Source organism: Colius striatus, chromosome 14, assembly GCF_028858725.1.
Source record: "Colius striatus isolate bColStr4 chromosome 14, bColStr4.1.hap1, whole genome shotgun sequence".
Lineage (NCBI taxonomy): Eukaryota > Metazoa > Chordata > Aves > Coliiformes > Coliidae > Colius > Colius striatus.
Window position 1 is genome coordinate 6,952,314 of NC_084772.1, and position 21,895 is coordinate 6,974,208.

A 21,895-nucleotide genomic window follows, 5' to 3' on the forward strand; every position below is an offset into this window, starting at 1 on the left:
TTGTGTTATAACTGTAGAGGAATTAGCCCTAGTCCTGAAGAGCAATTCTCTCCCTGTCACAGAAGCCTTGAGTCCAGGGTGTATTTTCATCCTTCTTCCTCACACTTTGTCTGCAGGGCATAAGTCTTTACATTAAAAGGCCATCATACTGCTTTAGTGTTTCCTCCAGAAGTTCTGGAGCAAGATTTTTGGTCAGGAGAGCTCCATGCAGAGCAGCAGATACAGCTGTGCAGCACCCATGACTGACTAAACGTGAATTAGTAGTGGATTGCTTTGAATCGCCATCCAGTGACTTTGCGACTTCAAGGATGTTTGTGAGGCAGGCTACTGTGTTTTAAAGCCCTGCTCTTGACTATACATTAGGAAAAAAAAAATCTCCTTTCTCCTGATGCAGCAAGAGAGTGGTGTTAATCAATGAAGTGCATTACCCTCCAAAAGCGATGAAAGTTGCTCCCCTAGAATATGCGAGGGAAAGGACGGCCGTGGTGTAAGCCGGCACCCGCCCGCCCGCCCGCTGCCGCTCACAGCCCCGGTCCCGGTCCGGGCGGGCGAGTTGCGACGCGGGCCCCGCACCGACCGCCGGGGGCGGCAGCGGGCGGACGGGCGCGGGAGGGGGGGTGGGCGGCAGCGGGCTGGCGGGCGGCGGCGGGAGGGGCGGCGGGGCGGGGAGGGGCGCGGGCCCGGCCGCTCCTCCCGGGGAGCGGTGCCAGCGCGGCGCCGGCTCCTTCGGCACTTGGCCCCGCGCTGCGCAACCCGCCCCGGTAGCCGCAGCCCTGTTGCGCCCACCCCGGGGCAGCTGCCCCCCTCCCCGCGGCCGCGGGGCGGCTGTCACACCGCAGTGCCCCGCTCCCGGCCCCGCGGGCAGGCGCCGGGGCCGTCCGCTCCCCCCCTCGCCTTTGTCGGCGGCGCGGGCAGGCAGCGGCGGTCCGTCCGTCCGTCCGCGCCGGGCGCGTGGCTCCTTTGTGTACAGCAGCTGCTCCTGAATGCGGAGGCAAAACCCGCGGCTTGGCACCGAGCTTTTAAAAAACAACAGCCCTCCCTCTCTTCTGCCCTTCCCTCCTTCCCTCCCCTCCTCCCGCCGAGGCGGACGGGCACCCACCTGGGCTCTGCCGCCCACCTCTTCTCCTTTCCTCTCCTCTTTTCCTTGTTTACCTGCACTTTTCCGCCGCTTCTTTCCCTCGCTCGTCCCCGCTCCTCGGGAAGGCTCGGCGCCCCACAGCTCCGGTCCCTCGGCGGTTTGCCCGTGCCTCAGCCCCGGGGAAGGCACCTGAAGGTGGATCTATTAAATCTCCCGGCGGTCTCTCCAAGTGCACTTCTTGGACCAAAGCACCGGCATGGATGTAAGATTTTACCCAGCTGCGGCGGGCAGCTCGCTTCCCGGAGACCCCTCCAACCTGGACTTTGCCCAGTGTTTGGGTTACTACAACTACAACAAGGTGATTATTCCCGCGTGTATTAATTCCTCGTGCGGCTGCCAGGGCCAGTTCCCCGAGAGCCGGAGTTTATGGGCGGGGAGGCTCGGGGCTGGGGGATGCCCGAAGCCCGAGGCGGCGGGGTCCGCCCGGGGGGCTCAGCGTGTCGCGGGACGCCGGTCCCGGCGAAGCTGGAAGCGGCGAGTGGCCGCCGGGCCGGGAGCCGCCTCCCTCCTCCCGCCGGCGGCCGCGGCGGGGCTGGCCCCGGGGACACCCGCTCGCCAGGCCGCAGCCGGCCGCCGCCTCGGCTCGGTGTTCCAGTGGAGTTCGAAAGCCGAACAGACCCGCCAGCAACTTTGGGATGCGCGTCCCTCTCCCCCGCGGCCGGGGAACAAAAGGCGGCTCTCCCCAGCGCGCAGCCGCTCGGGGCTGGGCCGGGACTCGCTCAACTTTTCCCCGGGCTGGTGCCACTGCGGCTCCCCGGAGGGTCGGACAGAGCCCTGTAGGAGCTCCGACGTCCCTGCGAGGCGGTGGCGGGAGAAAGGGATGCCTCCCTCTGCTCTGCTCTTTCGGATGATTCCGGCTCTATTATGGCCAGTAGTCGCTAAAGGAGGATACCCAACAGGAGGGTTATCTGAAAGTACTCCAGCTGCTAGCACGGGAGGAGGACAAGCGTTTTGGTTTGACTAGGGTAGTCAGAGAAGTTGCAGTACCACTTCTGTCTATTCACACCTTCTATGTGGCGTATGTAGTTTATGGAGTAAGCGTTATAGTCAGAAGCGAGTCACTGCCCGGTGGCTACCCTCATTTGCAAAAATAGATTTCAATAATACAGGGATGATTTGCTTCACAAAGTACCCAAATCTGGGAAAGGCAAAATTAAGAATGACACTGTGACTCATGCTATTTTGAAAAAGACTTAGCTGTTTGCACTGTGATGTGTTGTCAATAGCACATTGAGCTATTAGCACTGGGCCCTCACACATGCACATAAAGATCCCTTTCACACTGTGTTTTTCCTGGTGCTATGTTTGTCCAACCTCTGGGGCCTTTTGTGAGGCACTGTATGAGATGCTGGGGGAAAAGAGAGGTGCTGCACAAAGTCTAAACTTTATGGTAAAACAGGTTTTTTTAGAATCCTCTCCAAATGAGTAGATAAAGTTTGATGACATACAAAGGTCACTTTCAGAGAGAGAAATAAAGTGGGCTCAAATAAAGGGACTCAGTAGCTAGAGGAAACTTTCTCTTGAAGACATTTCTTCTCAACGGATGTCATGAGTGTACTTTTCTGTTGCTCTTTGCGATAACCTCCGTCTCGGCTGCCGCGATGTTCAAGTTGCCAGCAGCGGTTTGGCGGCTGCCTCCCTCCCTTGTCGAAAGGCGCAGATCTCCGTTGGCTGGAGATGCAGCCCGGCGTTCCGGGAGCGTGCCCAGCCCCTGCCTGGCGCATGCTCCTTCTGCTGAGGCTATTAGCATGCTGCTTTGTTAGTAGTTAATATAGAAAGACACAGGAGGATGAATTAAAGATGAAATGTCAACCTTAACTTTGAATGCTGCTAAGGACTTCAAGAGCTCTAAAATGCATAGTAAATGTTCACTGATGTTTGTTATACCAACTAATTTTGGCAACTTGCATCACTTATTGCCCAGCAGCATGCTTTCTGTAAATTTAATCAGGGACTTTATTGTGTCATAAACAGAATGCATTTTTCAGACCCTGTTACAGGTTACTGTATGGATTCTTTTAAATTTTCTTTACATGTCTAAAATAATGAATGTTTCCTGAAAACCAGTAGTTTACTGTATGCGTTAACTTGCTGCAAATGCACAGTTTATACACAACCTTTTGACTGTATTTCCCCTCCTCATACAATGAGAACAGAGCACACATTCAGAAAAAGTCAAAAGTAACTAACTTTTGACCTATTCAAAAATGCATTTCAGTTGCTGTGCTCCTGAAGATAATTTTGGCAAGTATCTTGTAGGCCAGGCTTCCAATCTGCAGCAGAAAATATTTTAATTAACAGAATACAGCTCATGATGCATGTGTCTTATAATAGATATCTTTGTATGCAAAAGGCCTGATCCAAAGCAGACTGACAGATGCAAAACTGTGTTGCTGTTGCTGTGAGCTCTTCTTCAGCTCAACTGGGAAAGCAGCAGACATAGTGTACAGGTGTTTCAAGGACAGAAGAGGAATTTGTCAATGAGTTCCTAGAAAGGAAGATCTTAACTGCATTAATCTGATCTCATTTTCTACATTGTTCATAATCTGTAACTATAGGACCCATTGTAAACTGGAGGGATTTTTTAAATTATTCTGAAAAGAAGAGTACATTTATTTTGAAACCTTCCCTCCTTTGCTTTACAACCTTTCTGTCCTTTTCCTCGTGTTCTTAAGGAACATAAATGATTACTCTGTTAGGCACTGAGATGACCATAAGGCATCGAAACAGGAGTTGAAATATTTACTCCACTGAAGTAAATGAAAGAACTGTTATTGATTTCACTAGAGAGAGTATTTCACCTCAAGTCTTTCTGAAACTCATTTGAGTGTCCTGCCCACTCATCCGTGCCTGCTTCATTGTTAGGAGCTGAATCCATATTCTCCTTGTGACAGTGACATTGCCTGTGACAACTGCCGGGAAGAAGGAAGTGTGATGGCAAGAGTAAACATGCTGCCTGATTGTATAGATGTGCAAAAGCAGGATTATTTATGTACAAATGTTATCAGGATCATTAACATGTACAGTTGATGACATGTGGCCCACCTGTGGGAAACTGTATCTCGTATCACAGTGTCTAAAAATATTGAACATGGTGCCTTTCGTGTAGATACATTGCACCCTGTGAGGCAATGCTGTCTTCCACCTGCATGCTTTAAACAGATTTTCCCAGGACTGTATAGTTTTTTCCTTTTATGAGTACAGCAGTGGCAGCAACGTGGCAGGCTGACCCTGAGCCCCCAGGTAGGACTTGGGACCTCATGTTGCCCTGTGAGCAAGAGACTAGCAGTGGGAAGGGAGCTGCAGCACAAGTCCTGGGCTTGTAGCCCCACAGCCTAGGAGCTGTCCTGGTCCTTACCCGCAGCTGGTTTCCTCTGCCACAGCTGATTTTAGGTGCAATGTCATGCTTTTGAAATGGGTTGTTGATGCTGGACCGAAGGGTAAGGGATATCATGTTGAGTGTGGGGTTTTTTTTAGGGGGGAGCTTTACTTTTGAGGATGTGACAGGCATTTGAAAACAGATGAAAATACATAAGTATCCCTGCTATTTTTCATGGTGCAGCAGTTTCTAGAAGATTCCAGATTGGGATTAGTTGAGATGGTGTGTTACATGGTAAACACACATAAAGGGCAGAAGAGGAAATAAAGACATGGTGATTTGTCCAAGGTTACGCAGTCGGTCACTCACATAATCAGAGCCACAACCAAGGTATTCTGAGATTCAGTCTAGTAGTTTGTGCTGAATCTCATTTACTCTAATAGGATTACTTACGTGTTTAAAGTAAAGCATGTGCTTAAGTGCTTTACTGGATCAGGGCCATATTTGATAAGTTTTCAGTGCTGATGTGAGACTATATAACTTGACCCTGCCTGTGTCTGGCTGGTGGTGGTCGTTGGGGATAACAGGGATCCACCTCTGCATCATGTAACTGCACAAGTGAAATCATGGTCTGCCTGTTTCTAGGAGAATTCTGCTGCGGTGTACCAAAAAAAAATTCACCAAAAAGTAGCTATAAAAATTACAGAAAGTTGAAAGAAACCAGCTGTTGTAAAACATTCTGCTTCTGTTTTGAGCCCTTTTGTGGTTCTGCAGATGGAGAATGATTTTGGACATTCACTGTAGTCAAGTAGTTTTTTTTCCTAAACAAACTTTTTCATTTATTGAGTAAATTACATGTACTAAAAATATTTAGGGAACTGCTATTCATCATAGTGAATACGTTTGTTTTTTTTTTAATTCAAGGAACCATAATTATAAAGCAGTTTGAAAAAGAAAAGAAAAAACTCCAAAACCTAAACACATAAAGCTGAGTACTTGAGTTATCATTATATTAAGTTCCAGAATCCTTACTTCATTATTTAGCTGTCTACTTTTTATAATGTTTATCTCTTCTACGCAGATTGTCCTTGAAGGATACAAATTTCAAACATACATACTTTAATTTAGACACTAGCGTACATATGTGAATGTCAGAGCTTGATGTTTTTGGCTGACATATTCTACATTTTACAAAGGAAGCTCAGGAAGGTTATCTCTTTCTTCCAGAGGTAAAGCCAAGACAGCAGTAGTTTAATAGCACTCTAAACTGGGGCTACAAGTCATCCTTATTAGTGTGTGCTGTTGGGGGGGGAAAAGAAGGATCAGAGTTATATAAATGTTTGAAAATTACTTTTCTTGCAGATTTAGTGTGGTTACATGTGCGTAGGTTTTTCTTTCATATAGCAGATGGTGAGAGACAATGGATGCATGTATGCTGTTAAGATAGAAAGATCTGTGCTCACTTATCATCTGCGCTGCATATATGCTACTTCACATCTGGGCTCTGCTTTGATGAAGATGGGGAAGTCTCTGGTGACTGGAAGCTGATGGATATTGTAGTCATGTGTTGTACTTACAGTCTGACTGTGACAAAGGTGGCACCAGGTGATGGGAGAGTGCCAGAAAGCACCAAAGAGCTCCCCCAAAGTAGCGATGCATAAGCAGTGACACAAATATGGGTCTTGCTGGAGAAAATTTAAGTAAGAGGTTGGAAACTTCCTGTTGTAGTATCAACTCAGTAAATGCCATTTTATCTTCAGTGTTTCTCATTGATCTGGCACATGTAGGAAGTTTGCTGAACTGCATCTTTCCCAGAACAGCTCTCCCCTGCCTCTAATATCTCAAAACCTCAGGACTGTGCAGGCAACTGGGGAGCAAAAATGTTCCCAAAATATTGGGAATATATCCACTCCAGCACTAAACATATTGGATATGTGATTTCCAGTGCTTGGAAGAGGTAGTACAATGATCAGATGAGTATGTCCACAAGAACCACCACAGTTTGCATTATGCTGGTTTTTGGGAGCAGTCATACCCCAGGTTCTGTGATGTACTTGAAGAACGAGCTGTGAAAGGAAACCTCTGCGTGCCAAAGGCAGCAACCGTGCGAGAACTCATGTTGCTCAGAATGAACATGTGTAATGATGATACTAATTGGATTGTGCAGCATACATTTTTTTTCTGTTTCTCCAATAATGCAGCTTCTGTATAGAACATACTGTTTGTTATCCAGACATAAGGAATTGGTTGTGTCCAAGTTATATTTAGCAGAACTTGATTTTTTAAAAATATTTTTTAGATGTTTTCTTTACAATGGGTTATAATTGTATTAGTAAGATAGTTGTAGTAATGTAGAGTTACATATGAAGAGTTTGATTTTGATGCTTGGAGGTAATCAGGAGCACTTATGGTATGTGTGGAAATGACTAGCAGGTGTGTTTCAAAATACTGGTAATTTGCAGCAATCATAACTCTGATGTGTGCATACTGTGGACACAGGCACCCACTCCCACCTCTGGCTCTAGAGTGAGGAAGTATTGACAAAGTCTACTGAGATGACAAGAGCCTCATTCCCACAGCATCACTTGCATCAAACATACTTCGTGCCAAGGTACAACGTCCAGCCTAACCCTGTAAGGAATTATTATGAATTTCTAATAAAATCTAAAATAGAAACACAGGAAATAGCAACTTATATTCTTTGGCAGATACTTGAGAGTGGTTTGTGGAGACTATGAGTTTTGTGACTCATTTGTTGGTTTTGTGCAGTATCTGGCAAAGTGAGGCCAATCAAACTGTGACCTTTGGGTTATGCTGCAGGCTCTTATTAAATTTGCGGTTAATACATGCCGTATATATTTGTTGAATTCTGACACTCCCTAAAAACCTAACTAATGCTACTGAGTGATGGTAATTTAATTTAAGAGGAGAAGATTTTGTACAGCACTAATCCTACCTTTTTATCTGTAATCACATTTCTACTGCCGTAAAATTGAGTGCTGTTATACAGACCTAATGGCAGGGTTGAATTTTCAAATGCTTCAAACTCTTATCTGATAACCGTCGTCTGTACTGTTACCTGTCTGTGTGATGTATTTATAGAGTGCCAGTCACCATAGTATCTTTGTGATGATTGCTACCAAAATTGAGAACTCTGAGGTGAAAATCTAATCAGGACTTTAGATAGCAATGTCACACAAGAGCCTTCTGGTCTTTGCCACTGTGCTCCGTGCAGATGAAGTCTCTGATGAGATCATGCTTGCTGCCACGTTATTCATTATTTGGTTTTGTAACAAGATTTCTATTTCATATCTTTTCCACTGCATGTTAGCATGTGTCAAACCAATCCAAATTCTGTTTTGAATATATTCTCTCTGTATCTGAGACAATATATTGAAAAGTACAGGCATTATGGGGCAAAACCAAAAGGGGAGACTGTCATTATACAACTGCATCTACTGCAGGTACCTCGGATATCCAAACAGATGTTTTAGTCAACTTTTTGCAGACACTTCGTGGCAATGGGCAGTCAAGCTGAAAAAAACTATTTTCATCACATTAAAAGTAACTGAGTTTTATGAGCAGAGTGTTGAAGATATGACCAACCAGTGCTACAGACTCAATTCTGTTGGAAAAGGTGTGCTACTAAACCTAGACAATAGAAGTTTATTATTGAAAATGGAAAGTGCTTTAAACAAATAGTTTATCTAGTTTTCAGTTTGTTTATATAGTTTATGTACTAGCTATTGGCATCCCTGCTCTGTTTACCTCTGCATGGCTAGTTTGCCCAGCAGCCCACGTTTTGTTGAAAAGCCTCGTACTGGTATTATGAAGGAAAAGTAAAGCAGTCTGTTCTCAAAAACTGCAAGATGAAAACATCCCTTAATATCCATTTAAGCTTGATTTAAAAAATAGTATAGAAAAATATGGATAGATATATCTTTTTTTTTTTTTACCCCCAACATTTGGTCATTGGTTCAACGTGGGCATCTTTCGCTTACTTACATGGGCATTACATCAGGCCTGCCTTTGGCATTTAAAGGGAGAAATTGTTATCAAGTCAATGTTTTTTTTTTGTTGGTGTAAAGTTATAGCCCTTCTTACTGTATGAGTCATTACAACCATATATTACCATCCCTGGCCAAAGACTTGTGAGAGCTAAAACTAAATCTTAGAGAAAAACAGTGGGTCATGACATAGTGAAGTTAAAAATGAAGGATGTGTGGAGATGAAATGCCAGGATTTGGACTGGCAGCCTCTGAAGTAAGGGATGTTTGTCTTTTGCTTTTTAAAAATTGTTTTTTAACTTGTTGGCACAACTTTATCTGCTATCTCACTGGCTAAAGTGAGAGCTGTTGAGGCAACAGAGTGCGTTTCTCCTCACTTTCCTTATCTGCTTTACGCAGTACATAATTGGTGATTTTGTGAAGTCATCATGTTAAAGCAGAGTAATGCTTGAACAGATGCATTTATCTTCACATTTGCTTTTATCTATATTTAATATTCTAAAGAGTTCAGATCAACTGGGCAACCTAACAAATGGTTGCAAATATGTGAAATTACCAGTATGGTTGGATTTGTAGGAAATGAAGTCTACATGCAGATGTTTTTGGTCACTTGAAATGAGTTGTCTTCATCTCTCTATTTCATTTTCTTAAGAAAATTTTTCAAGAGAAACTGTGTGCAGCAAACGCAATGGATATAGTTTATGTTGTAATTCTATAAATAGTTACTGTGAGAGAAATTAGATGGGAATCTGAAAACTAAATAAATTTAGATATGCCAATTAATGAAATATTTACTTTTGGTTTTGGACTGGTTTGTTTTGATGTTGGTTTGTTTTTCAAGGAAACCCATGCATGGAAACAACCTGAACTGTATGAATCATCCTTTCTATCCCAATGAGACAACTCTTATATTTAAAGTCACTGAATTATATAAAGGTTTGTAGGTTCAGGATATATTTAAGCACCTCGATATTGATTAACTGTCTAATTTTGATATGAGAAATTGTGTTAAAGCCATGCAAAAATCAATTGCTGCATAGTGGAGTAGCTTATTTTCAGAGCACATCATATTTATCTGCTGTTCTTTTTATGCTACTCTCTGTATAGTCATATGACTTATACAAATAGTTGAGTTTGGAATGGTTTAGGATACTGTATTTCAGTATTACTTTCTTATTAATAAAGTGCTTTTGATTAACTGTACTTTTACCAGTAAACTGTTTTACTGATAGAGAATTAGCAGTCTTCTATTCGTTAAGCAGTTTGCTTTCTTAAATGAGAATTTGATTTGGTGTGGGAAAATAGTCACTCTGTTTGCTTTAGTAGGTTAATGCTGTTGGTTATGTGGGTTTTTGGCAAGCATGTAGATGAAATGACGATAATGACGTGGTGATAGAAATACAGGGATATCATTATATTGGTTTGTCCCACTGAAAAACTTGATAGTTGTGATTTCCTTCCACAACTGAACAGGGTTCTTCTTTCTCCTATTGTTCCACTTGGTATGGTTTAAAATACATTAACCTTACAGTAAAAAAAGAAAAAACCAGCCTCCCTCAAAAGCCTTCTCTATACATGGAGTAACATAAATAGAATTTTACAATGCATGTTTTGCTCTTTTTCACACCAGAGCTGTAAATGAAAACAAAACTGATCTCAAGACTCTACACTGGACATACCACAAATGTAAATACACGTGAGGTGAGAGCACAAGAGCTTAATTTAGATTTACACTTCAAAGTAAACATTAAAGTAAATAATATCTTTATACCTACATGGCTTTCTGTTGTGGTTTTCTGAGTGTCCACTAACTGAATTTCAAATGAAAAAAATCAAGTCATTTGTATCAATTTATTTTATCCTGCTGAATAACTTAGATACACAAGATATTATTAAATAAAAGGATTTAACAGATACTTCTGTCCTTTCCTTTTGATGTTTTAAAAACCTTCTTAGTTATCTTTATGCTCTCTTGGTGGTGCAGCTGAGACCCAAGGAGTGCATGTGGAGTGAATAAATCAGACCCATGCTCTGCCAGTTGTCATGCGTTATGAGGACAGTTGACTTCTGAGATTTTGACTTTGTGGAATCAACTTTGTGGGTACCTTTTCTGTGAGAGGACCCTTGGAGCATGCTCTGTGTTGGCACTTTCCTTGGTCAGCTTTCTCATGTTCCCTTGGCTCTGCTGGCTGCTTTGGCTTGGACTTGCTGGCTGATAGCACATAGCAAAACCCCATAATTCTTGGTGCCACCCACGACTGGGAAAGACTTTAATTGATGCACAGCTCTGATTGAACAAGGTGCAAGGCAGGCACTGTAATCTAGGGTTAAATATATCTCAGAGAGATTAATCAAAGATCATATGAAAGGAAAACACAGTTCTGCCTATTAAATACGTGCTCAAGTAGGCAAACCAATAGCACTTCAGTATTTTGCATACAGAGATTTATGGTATGTCCAGTGTACAGCTTAGAGATCAATTTTGCTTGTCTACCTGTAATTCTTCTAAAAAATAGCTATAAAATTGTATTGTGAGCTTATGTGTTTATTTTACTTCAGTCTGCAACTATAGCTTGCCCAGTTTAAGTAGCAAACTGTTTTTCTAAATCTAGTCAGCAAACAACCTGTGATGGGATAGCAGCCTTTTTCTGTCTTCTGTGTTAGAAAGTGTTTGAGTAAGGATGGCAAAGATTGGTTTTGTCTTCTATCAGCACAAATATATTGCTGGCGATAACATATCATGTAAGTATGCTCCCTATCTTCCTGTATCCTTGTCTCTAGTAAATAGTAGTTTTTCAAGGAAGGTGTCAGAATTTGCCCTTTTTCTTAACAGTCTAATAGAGAGTTTACATAGCAGAAAAGAATCTTGATTCTTTTCTTGATAACATATTAAAGGGTGGTGGGTTTTTTTGAGCTTTATGTTGTTTTTTGTAAAGAAAATTGGCAACTGTTACTTGTAATACATGTAACTAATACATGTTGAATCAAAAACGTGACTGTCATACCGTCACACTTTTTTAGAGTGCAGAGAGTGTGTATTGGTCTGCATTGGTTGTAACAATCTTACACTACTTGGAAAATGTGGGGAAGTGCTATTTGCTACTGCACAAGATATGTACATCAGGATACCTACATCATCTTTGGAGACCGTGAGGCCCCTTATCAGTCCTTTTAATTTCTGGATTGATAATTAACTGAATTGCACTGTAGCTCCCTCTGCATCATATTTCACAGTATTTATGTGTTTATGCAGAATTATATCTACAGAAAAGTTTCTAAGGCTATTCCATCATGAGACATAAGTGAGAGACAGTGATGATAGAGCTTGATTCATATGATGACTAACTGCAGGTGAACAATATGTTATGCCTAATTCTCAGTTTCTGTGACTCAAAAATGATAAAAAACTCTATTAAAATACCAAGATATCAATCAAGTATTTAAAATGTATATGAAAGCATAAAGTCTAGAAATCATAAGAATCTAATAGCTATCCATGTAATTTTAGACTATATAAAGTATTTGTTGATCTTCCGAGTTTTAATGTCTGCATTGGTGAGAACTGATATCGAGCATCACTTTGCTTTCTGCCCCATAGATGTAACCTTTTTCTTTTAAAATAAATGGGAAAGTGAAAAAGACGGAACAGTTTTAATGGAGGAAAATAGATTCTTATCAGTCAGAATCATGAACTCAGATTGAGACTTTGCAGCTACAGTGAGTACAAGCAGTGCACCAGAAATCTGCCACAGAATTTTGATAGTGAGAAATCTTTTATCTCTTCTTTTAACTAGTTTTTAAATTTCTTCTTATTTTGTTGAGTCTTACTTCTATTTCATCTTCCACACTGCTGTGGCAGGAACCAGTCATTGCATTCTCTCTCTTGCCATCTGTTGATTCCGAAAAAGAATAGAGAAATGAATGTGAAATCTTAATGAGAAAGAGGGAATGATGGCCAAGGAACACTGCTAAATATTTACAGTTTGAGGATCAAGTATTTTTAGTCTTCCTGGGTTCCTAAACTTCCTGTTGTCTAGGTATTGGTTTTGTGGGGATTTTGGGAAGGAAGAGGACTAGAGGGGAAGAAGAGGGTGAAAATACATGCTATTCACATTTAAAGATTTCCTGTACATTTTGGGGAACTGGCCTTTAGTTCTCCTTTGATGAAAAGAAAGAGACAGGTTCATCATTGCTTCTCCATTTAATTGGTTTATGGCACCCAAGCAAAGGTGCTTCTATCTGCAGCTTTTTTTCTGAAACTAGTTGCCAGGGATCTTTGAATGTAGAAAGAAGAAATAACAGGATTTTAGATGATGAATCTCAGTATGTATGCTAGAGAAGGGCCAGTTGCTTTATTGATCTCAGCTACTGAAGTTTTTCTCTGTGAAGATGATTTATGTTTACCTTTCAAAAAAAATAAAAATCAATGAGACAAAGCAAACTTCATGTAAGAACTGATTTAAAACATACTCAACTTTTTCTTTCTCATCCTTACTTTCTAATATCTTCTATGGATTCAAAAGAAATGACTGCAGTGCTGTTCTTGCATATAGGAGTATACCCTCTTTGAAGAAGAGGGATGTTTCTGCTTTTGAATTGAGCTTCATAAACTAACTAGAAAAAAATCAGCTCAGAGGATATATTTTGAAGTAGTAGTTTCTTGGACACCGAAACATTCATTTCCTAGAAGAATAAAGCCACTTCTTTGTACCTACTTACAAAACAAAGGAATTGGTACTGGTAAGATGTGAGAACAGTCTGTAGTGTGTTGGTAAGCATTACTCTGGCTGCTGAAAAGTACCAGTAATATCTGGCCTCTTTTCCTTACCAGAAGCAACTCAACAGCCTCACTGGAAATCATAAAAATGGTCTCCAGTTGGTTTTATCTGCACTTCTACTAAATAAATGAATCATTATTATGTTTTCTTCAGCTTAGATACTGAACAAAAATGAAACAAAATGCTACATTCAGCTCCTTCATGTTGGGAAGGTCTAGATAATCTTCATCTCTGAAGTGTGAAAGAACTGTCACATTAAATTGCAGGTCTGGCAGCAAAGATTTTTTTTTTTAATAAAATAAGTACCTTACAGTTGGAGAGTTTATTTTTCTTACGAAAGGAAGACATAAAAGGCTTGAAGCAGCTATGTTTTAACAGTAATGCTGGAAACAGCACAGTGAGAGAGAAGACAGTGTTGTTACAAGCGTGGCTGTATAAACATTGGCTATGAGCTTAAACTGAGAGTGAGAAGAAAGTGTTTGTCTTCCAGAGGAATCAGGTGCTGAGGCAGCCTTCCATTACGCTGGAGACAAAGGAGCAGTAGTTACTTTTAAGGCTCTGAGTTTATTGCTAAATATCATATACTGTGGTTGGCTGAAACAGGCACTGTGGGGTTATTTCTACTTTTAATCTTGTTTAACGTGATTCTTTTAGGTTTCATGTTTACATTCCTAAACATGTGATATTGAAGTTGTGTTATACACTTTGTGTTCCCAAGTGAGTCTCTGATTTTGACAAAGCAACCATAGATGCAGTAATTACTTACAGACTCAATAACAATTTTGGACTTACGCATAACAGCTGGTAAACAAAATTCATGTCTTTAGTCTGATTTTTATAGTGGAAAGCTGTTATAAATGAGATTTATAGATGTTGAGGAGTTACCTAGTGTCTGTGAACAGAGAGAGATCACTTAGTTCTTCATTCAGAAATGGTTTGTTTTTCCTTGGTGGTGGTGGGGAGGGCAAAGCCTTTTAAAAGTCTGAAAGAAGCAATGGAAAAATCCTCATCTAGGAGTTTCATGGTCTGCAGAAGCATGGTGTCAAATTATTAGACGGTTTGTCTTGATGTGTTTTGAGAATGCACATCACATAACCATTTGCTTCCTTCCCCTCACACCCTGCTAGCTGATAACTGTCTAAGTCATGGAATCATAGAATGATGGGGGTTGGAAGGGGCCTTTAGAGATGCTCTAGTCCAACCCCCTGCCAAAGCAGGTCCACTTAGATCAGGTCTCACAGGAATGCATCCAGACAGGTTTTGAAAATCTCTGGAGAAGGAAACTGCACACCCTCCATGGGCAGCCTGTGCCAGGGCTCCCTCACCCTCACAGTAAAATAGTTTTTCCTTATGTCTAAATGGAACTTTTTGTGTTCCAGCTTCTTGCCATTACCTCTTGTCCTGTCACTAGATACAACAGAAAAAAGTGATGCCCCAACCTCCTGACACTCACCATTTATATATTTGTAAATATTAATGAGATCCCCCCTCAGTCTCCTACAGACCAAACAGCCCCAGTTCCCACAGTCTTTCCTCATAAGGAAGATGTTCCAGTCCCCTGATCATCTTGGTGCCCTGTGCTGGACTCTCTCCAGAAGTTCTCTGTCCCTCTTGAGCTGAGAAGCCCAGAACTGGACACAGGACTCCAGATGAGGCCTCACCAGGGTAGAGTAGAGAGGGATCAGAACCTCCCTTGACCTGCTGCCCAGACTTTTCTTAATACATCCCAGGATGCCATTGGCCTTCTTGCCCACAAGGGCACATTGCTGGCTCATGTTTACCTTGTTATCAACTAGGACTCCCAGGTCTCTCTCTGCAGAGCTACTCTCCAGCAGGTCACCCCTAGCCTGTGCTGGTGCATGGGATTGTTCCTCCCCAGGTGCAGGACACTGCACTCGTATTTGTTGAACCTTCTTTGCCCAAAGAAGAAGTCTAAAAATATTCTGGCCTTGCAAATATGAATGAGAACTCAGTTTTTAAAAAAGTGTTTGGACAGTGGAACTGAGCAGCCCTTCAGCAAGATGTATCATAGAGTCATAATCATTTTGGTGGGAAAAGACCATTAAGATCATTGAGTCCAACCACTTGTCTCATACTGCCAAGCCCATCACTAAACCATCTCCCTGAGCACCTCAATTACATGTCTTTTAAATATCTCCAGGGATGATGACTCCACCACCCACCTCCTTGGGCAGCCTATACATCTGTTTGACAACCCTCTCAATAAAAAACTTCTTCCTAATGAGCAATCTAAACCTACCCTAATAAAACTTGAGGTCATTTCCTTTACAGCCAGTCTTAGTAGACTTTTGTGTTCTTGAGCAATGCAAGTCAGTTTTTTTCTCCATAAAAACAGAGAATTATGATAGTGGATATCTTTATTTTGCCTTTAATTTATAAAGACAGTATGTAGTCTTGTTTGTGTAAACAGTTCCATCTGCCAACACCACTGTAAATATTTTGGCCTAGAAAGGATCACCTACTACAACTAGGTGGTTCTTTGCAGAAATACTCCTCACTTACTGGTGAAAGACCTGGTAAATCATAGATCTTTTTGAAAGCCTCTCATTTTGTTTTTGAAGTGATCATTTGATTGAAACTGGTTTTGAGTCTCAGACTCAAGAAATCTATGGAATAATTTCAGAAGTCCAGAAAAACATTAAAAATAACTAGTTCGGAGGTGTCAAGAATTGAATGGCTCTTTCTGGACCAGTAGCATCGTTTTTAGAGGCCTGATTACTTGCATTTGCAGCATGATTTCCTGGGAATTACTGAACTCTGAAATATACTGTGAAAGTTTGCTACTTGTTTATAAGGCATTTTGAGTGCAAAAGTCTTATTGTAGAGTTTCATTGCTCTTATCTGTTAATATGTCCTGGGACACTTTGTGCAATTAAAGTGTGATTGAAAACCAGTGTACAGTTTTTCAAAGAGAGTTCTAGCTTTGTCTTTTTTTTGAAGTTCAAGTTCCTTGGGTTTTAAACTTTGAAGCAAGTGGCTATAGCTGATGTAAAAGTTTTCTTCAAAACCTCAGTTGTGCAAGCTAATGATTCTTCCTACTTCAGCTGCAGTACTACAATACAGTGGTATTTTATTTGTTTATGCTCATGCATCAAATTGATAATTAAGTATTTTATCTGGACGAAAATATCGTTTTTCTTATAAAGTAGACTTTAAAAGAGGCTGGGAGATCTATGAGGCTCTTTCTATGGTGTACTGGCTTAAGAGATTGGGATCTGACTGACTGGGAAGCTGATCTGTTGAAAAGGACCAACAAATCACGGTGGATATTATGTGGTGGGAAAGCCAAGCACTTGTTTTATGTTCACAATAGGTATTTTAACTCTCTTGGTCAGGAGTTTGCTTTCAAGTTGAAGAATTAGGATGGGAATCCTAGTCCTGCAGAGTATCTATGTGCATACTGGTGTGAACGACCTGTCTTGATCATATGGATGTATTACACCAGGCTGGATAGCCCTCTCTCTGTAGTTGTGTGTTAACTTGACATCCTAAACTAAATGATTTTTGGTTAGCTCCGTTGTAATCTTGTGGTAAGGGACTGTCAGTTAGAGCCCATCAGTTTAGTTTGGCAGATGTAACAGTGTAGAAAATAACAATGTGTAAAAACTGTTTCTTACAAACTCCAGTCTGGAATATGTCTCACTGGTGACTTTTAGCTTTATATGTATGTGACTGGACTGTTGCTTCTATAATTAAGTTTTAGAGTTTCTTCTTTCTTTCTTCAGAATTATTGTCATATGATGATTCAATTTTTATTCTCTGCAGTACGCTTTAGAAAAATTCATCCAGAGGAAGGTAATTCAAGCACTGGAATTTCTTATATACCCTATTACTTTTGACACATAGAAAAACAAATCACAATAGTATAGCACAAATTTGGAGATGTAGTTTTCCTAGAAAATGAAACCTTGTTGTGCTGGCATTCATGGAAGAATGTTTCTTGAAGAAAGCCATTAAGTAGACGTTAATTACAGCATTCTTCATTTCTTCCTCTCTAGTTTGATACCAATTGCCGATTGCCTGGAGGCCAAAGTGTCCATGTGTGAGAGGAATGGGGAATATGGTGAAATTTAAAATCATAGATTTAACAATTTTATACTTTTTAAAGTCTTGGTTCCAACCTAAATCTTTGTGGTATGTAATGTTGCCAAAAATGTTTGTGTGCAGTAGGGTATTTTGGATTTAAGATACTAGAAAAGTATTAGATTTTGAGATGATGGATATTATAGTCAGGAAAATTAAGCCCTTTAAAAATGTCACATCCATGTCCAAACCCCTCTCCCTAATCACTGTCTGTATTGTAATAAATTAAACATTGACTGTTCTGTGCAATGTGAGAGTACTAAGTGTTAAGAATCGTCATAGTAATGATTTAGGTTATTACTACAATATAGTAGCCTAATCAAATTAGGATCTGCGTTCCCTCCTCCCAAAAACCAAAATTGAAAAGAATTCTTGATTTTTCTGAAAGATTTTACTGTCATTGAGATCTACTCCAAACACTGTAAGTAGTAGTAGGTAGAAAAGAAAATATCACCACTTTTGTATCTTAGTACACTTCAAAGCAGCTGTTTCTATTCTTATTAAAGTATTTTATAATTGCAGCAATTTATTAATCAGAAAGAAATAGCTTTCCAGCTTTAGAAACATTAGTCACAGAAGTCATAGAGAATGTGGACCAGGGTTTCTTACATCTGTTAAAAACATGGTGCTACCTTTCTGGACATGGAGGTTTCCCTGTGTTGGTTTGTATCAGTTAATAGAAACCCTCCTTGAAATAAGATACTCGTCAGAGAATATTTTATGAAACAGAAAAAAGGACTCATAAACCCTGTTGGATTCCAAGAGTTATTAAATTTTACATCATACACAGTTTATTTTTCCAGATGCCACAGTTCAAAATAATGTATTTTTAATACTACTTGTAGAATTTTACAGATTCATAATAGCATGTGACATGTTAATATCCTCTGTGACATCCTACTGGTCATATCCAGCTGTGATCAACAGTTGTGTGTGCTATGAAAGTGACATCTATTGTAAAAATAAGGATAATGCAAAAGGATACAAACAATCCCTTAAATTTGTAAAGGCTATTACAAATCTTGAATCTTAATTTCAAGGAAAAAATACATGCTAATGCCAAGTTTATGCCTTCAGTTAATAGTCCTTTATTCCTTCAGGAAAAAAAAAATTGAGCAGCTATACTTTAAATGAATTTAATGAACTGCAAAGACTGACATTTTCACTATAAAAGTCACACTTCATTTAATGAAGTAGTTAAATATTGATGCTATATTAAAATACAGGCTGAATAAAAATGGCAATATGCTTTTCAAAATAGGAATTTGAGCTGTTTTTTTCTTCCTATATTGAAAATTTCATGAACTGAGAAAAGGGAAAACCAGCAGAATATCTCCATAGTAAACACAAAGCAGTTTGTTGAAATAACATTAAAGTTGAAAGACACAAACCCGTAAAAGCAAGGAAATTAAGTTGCTCTACTCTTAACTCAGTGTGTTTGTACTGGAGCACTGAATCTCTGAAATGAATGGATCCAAGATTATCAGCATTCCATGTGCAGTATGTTCTAAAATTCTTGAAGACAAAGACAGATTGTAATCCTATGCTACAGGTGGCACATAAAAGACCTAGCCATGTGTTTACCCAGGATAAATACTTATATCATGATGTTGTTTGATCTTAATTCAAAGTAATCATGTTTTAAGTGCTATGATTTCAGTGCTAATATTCTAGCATAGCTATGTTACCTGTGTTGCAGCTTCCATACATTTCCATTGATATAATTTGAATTTTCAATTTTGATTTTATATCTGCACTTTCACCATAACAACATAATATTGATTGTGAATAAAGGAACATTGCTGACAAACATGGAATCACAGAATCTTAAGGGTTGGAAAGGACCTTGAAAGATCATCTAGTCCAACCCCACTGCCAGAGGAGGACCACCTAGAGTAGGTCACACATGAACTCATCCAGGTGAGTTTTGAGTGTCCCCAGAGATGGACACTTCACAACCCATCTGGGCAGCCTGTTCACATGCTCCCTCACTCTCACAGTGAAGAAATATTTCTTTGTTTTTTCCCATCTCTTAACACCTACGTGATGGTAAAGGGAAAAGAAAACAGGAATGAATCTTAACATAGATGTGAGTGGGAACAAGGACTGAGTGATGATCTGATCAGCTTTACTTTGATGGGTTGAATTAAGTTGTACTCTACTTCATAAAGCTGTACAAATTTCGACACAAGGTTTCTGTGTGAAGTAAAATATTGAGGATGACATCTTTGGCCCGTTGAAGTCAATGGCAAAACTCCCACTAATTTCAGCTGTCTATGATTTCATTCTCAGTGGCTGACTTGTAAAACAATGGCAAATCGATTTAATACTTTTTTTTCCCCCCTTCCCCCTTGGGAAAGATCTCTACTTCTTGGAAAATTACTTGTCTTTGACATTAATGCTCCTACTCTGAAAATATGAATTTTAACTCGGAGTAAATATAGTCTAATTTCTTACCCATACCTGTTAACATGTAAACATGATGGAAGAAATTGGGGGCTATTTTGAAAGTGGGAGGTTGTATACAGTTATAGAATCAGTTCCTAATAGAAACCAATAATAAGGAATACAGTTTTCCTACAGAAGACTAATGAATCATTTCTATAACTAAAACCTATCAGGTGTGGTCACAGCATGTGCCACTGGAAACGTGGTTTAGGGGTTTGGTTTTCTTCTGCCTTATATGCAATCAGTTTTTCCTTAAAACAACAACAACAAAAAGTAAACATTGGAGTCTGAACTAATTATATAAATATATTTGTATTTGGAAAACATACAGTATATGTGTTTATGATAGTGATCCTCAAAATTCTACATAAGGTCCTATATCAACATCTATTTGCAAAGTTATGTCGTCTGTCATTTACCACAGCAAGCACTGAAATGATATGCTTAAATAGAACATACAGTTTTGTAGGGTATTATATAAAACCACTCAAATTTATCTAGAAACATCCTTCCAGAAAAAGGAAGAAAAATGGATGTCAAATAGATGTTCTTGCTATTGACTGTCTTAAAGTAGTTCCAGTTCTGCAGTTGTTGTGGCGTTTGGTTGCTGATCTGCTTTCTGCTTAAGGCAGTGGTCCCACTGAATAGAAAAGGGTAAGACGTAATCCAAAGAGAAACACTTAGTGACATGTTTAGCAGTCAGTGTCCTTATGTAGGTAAATCTTTAAAGAAAGAAGCACAAAAGGTACTTGAACAGGTATTTCTGTACTGCAGATATTCAATAGTTACATATTAGAATGCAAATATTAAAACTATAACAGTGCTGCTGTCTTTAACAGTAGTATAGGGAAAAATGTTTTATTAAACACTAATTTTGCTAGTTATTTAAGAAGTAGCTGGCTTTGCAGACATTAATCTCTTTTTCTTTTTAATTCAAGGTTGATGGTCTAGGTCTCACACATTGTATTTATGAATAGGACACTCAATAACTATGCAAAATATCTATTTCTCCCATGGGAATCTGTGCTTTGATATATTCTGATCCTTATTAAATTTAAACAGGATCAAATTTATACAGCTTTGGCAGAGATTTATTAAAATACACTGAGTGGACAGCTTGTGGGAGTGCAGTGTGCTGTAATAACATATGCCTCTTACCAGAGAATAGTAATTATTTAGAATCAAATAAATCTGTAGGAGGTTAAGTATATATGGAAAAGATATCAATTGTAGTTTTCTACAACCAGACAGAAGTACTGTCTGAAGATTTGTTGGTGTATAAAGAAATGAACCACCCTTATAAACCCCCAAATATTCAAAATGTCATTTACCAGCAAAGCTAATATTCATCCAGTCTTCAAAAAATGTTAATGACATTTGCTCAGTAGCATTAAATTAATTGTTTAGTGCTCTTTCATCTGCATAAGCAAGTATTCACATTTATACCAGAGATTTATTGAGTGTAATTGAAAACTCCGGTTGTTCCAAAGTTCTATAAATTTATTTTCTTCATCACAATCCTCATGTACATGGAAAGGAAAATTCAAAGTGATGATTGCAGATTAACCAAAGAATTTTTTAAAAAGTTATCTATATCTAACATCCATCATTCATACAGCGTTCAGCAGTGATCTGTTTAAGATAAAATACTTTAACCTTTTTAATCTTTGTATATGGTAATTTCACTAGCATAAGAATTGAGAAATTGATATGTGGGTCAGGGAAAGCAGTATTTTCTGGCATAGTTGTGGTTTGGATGAAGCTGCTGTGTTTTGTGATGTGATTCTTTGGAATTTCAAAGCTTGAGATGTGTAAAAAAGGTAATTTTGCCAGTAACCATAGGCGAAAAAGACAACCAATCAGGTATAGGTGGGAGCTTAACAACATATATCCTAACCCTGTCTTTTCCTGGTAAAAAGATTCATACTTACACGTCAAGACAGGAGGATTTGGAGGAATGCATTTAAGTTCATGAATCTTTGGGAAGTTGTCCTGTGCTGGCAGGGAACATAGCAGAGACGATTGGGTGGTTCTGGATCTTTCCATTGTCTGGATCTTCCAAACAAATTTTCTTTGGATGGTCAAAAAAGGTCTCTTTGGA

The 21,895-nt window shown here is 39.8% G+C and overlaps 1 protein-coding gene across 2 annotated transcripts in view; it reads left to right on the forward strand.

Annotated features, from left to right (window-relative positions):
- The first annotated feature begins 865 nt into the window (after positions 1 to 865).
- Positions 866 to 21,895, forward strand: part of TOX3 (TOX high mobility group box family member 3) — a 75,590-nt gene continuing 54,560 nt past the window's right edge. For both annotated transcript variants that reach the window (XM_062007546.1, XM_062007548.1), the window contains exon 1: positions 866 to 1,436. In XM_062007546.1, the coding sequence (XP_061863530.1) occupies positions 1,335 to 1,436 (102 nt within the window). In that variant the 5' untranslated portion in view covers positions 866 to 1,334. The remainder of the gene's footprint in view (positions 1,437 to 21,895) is intronic.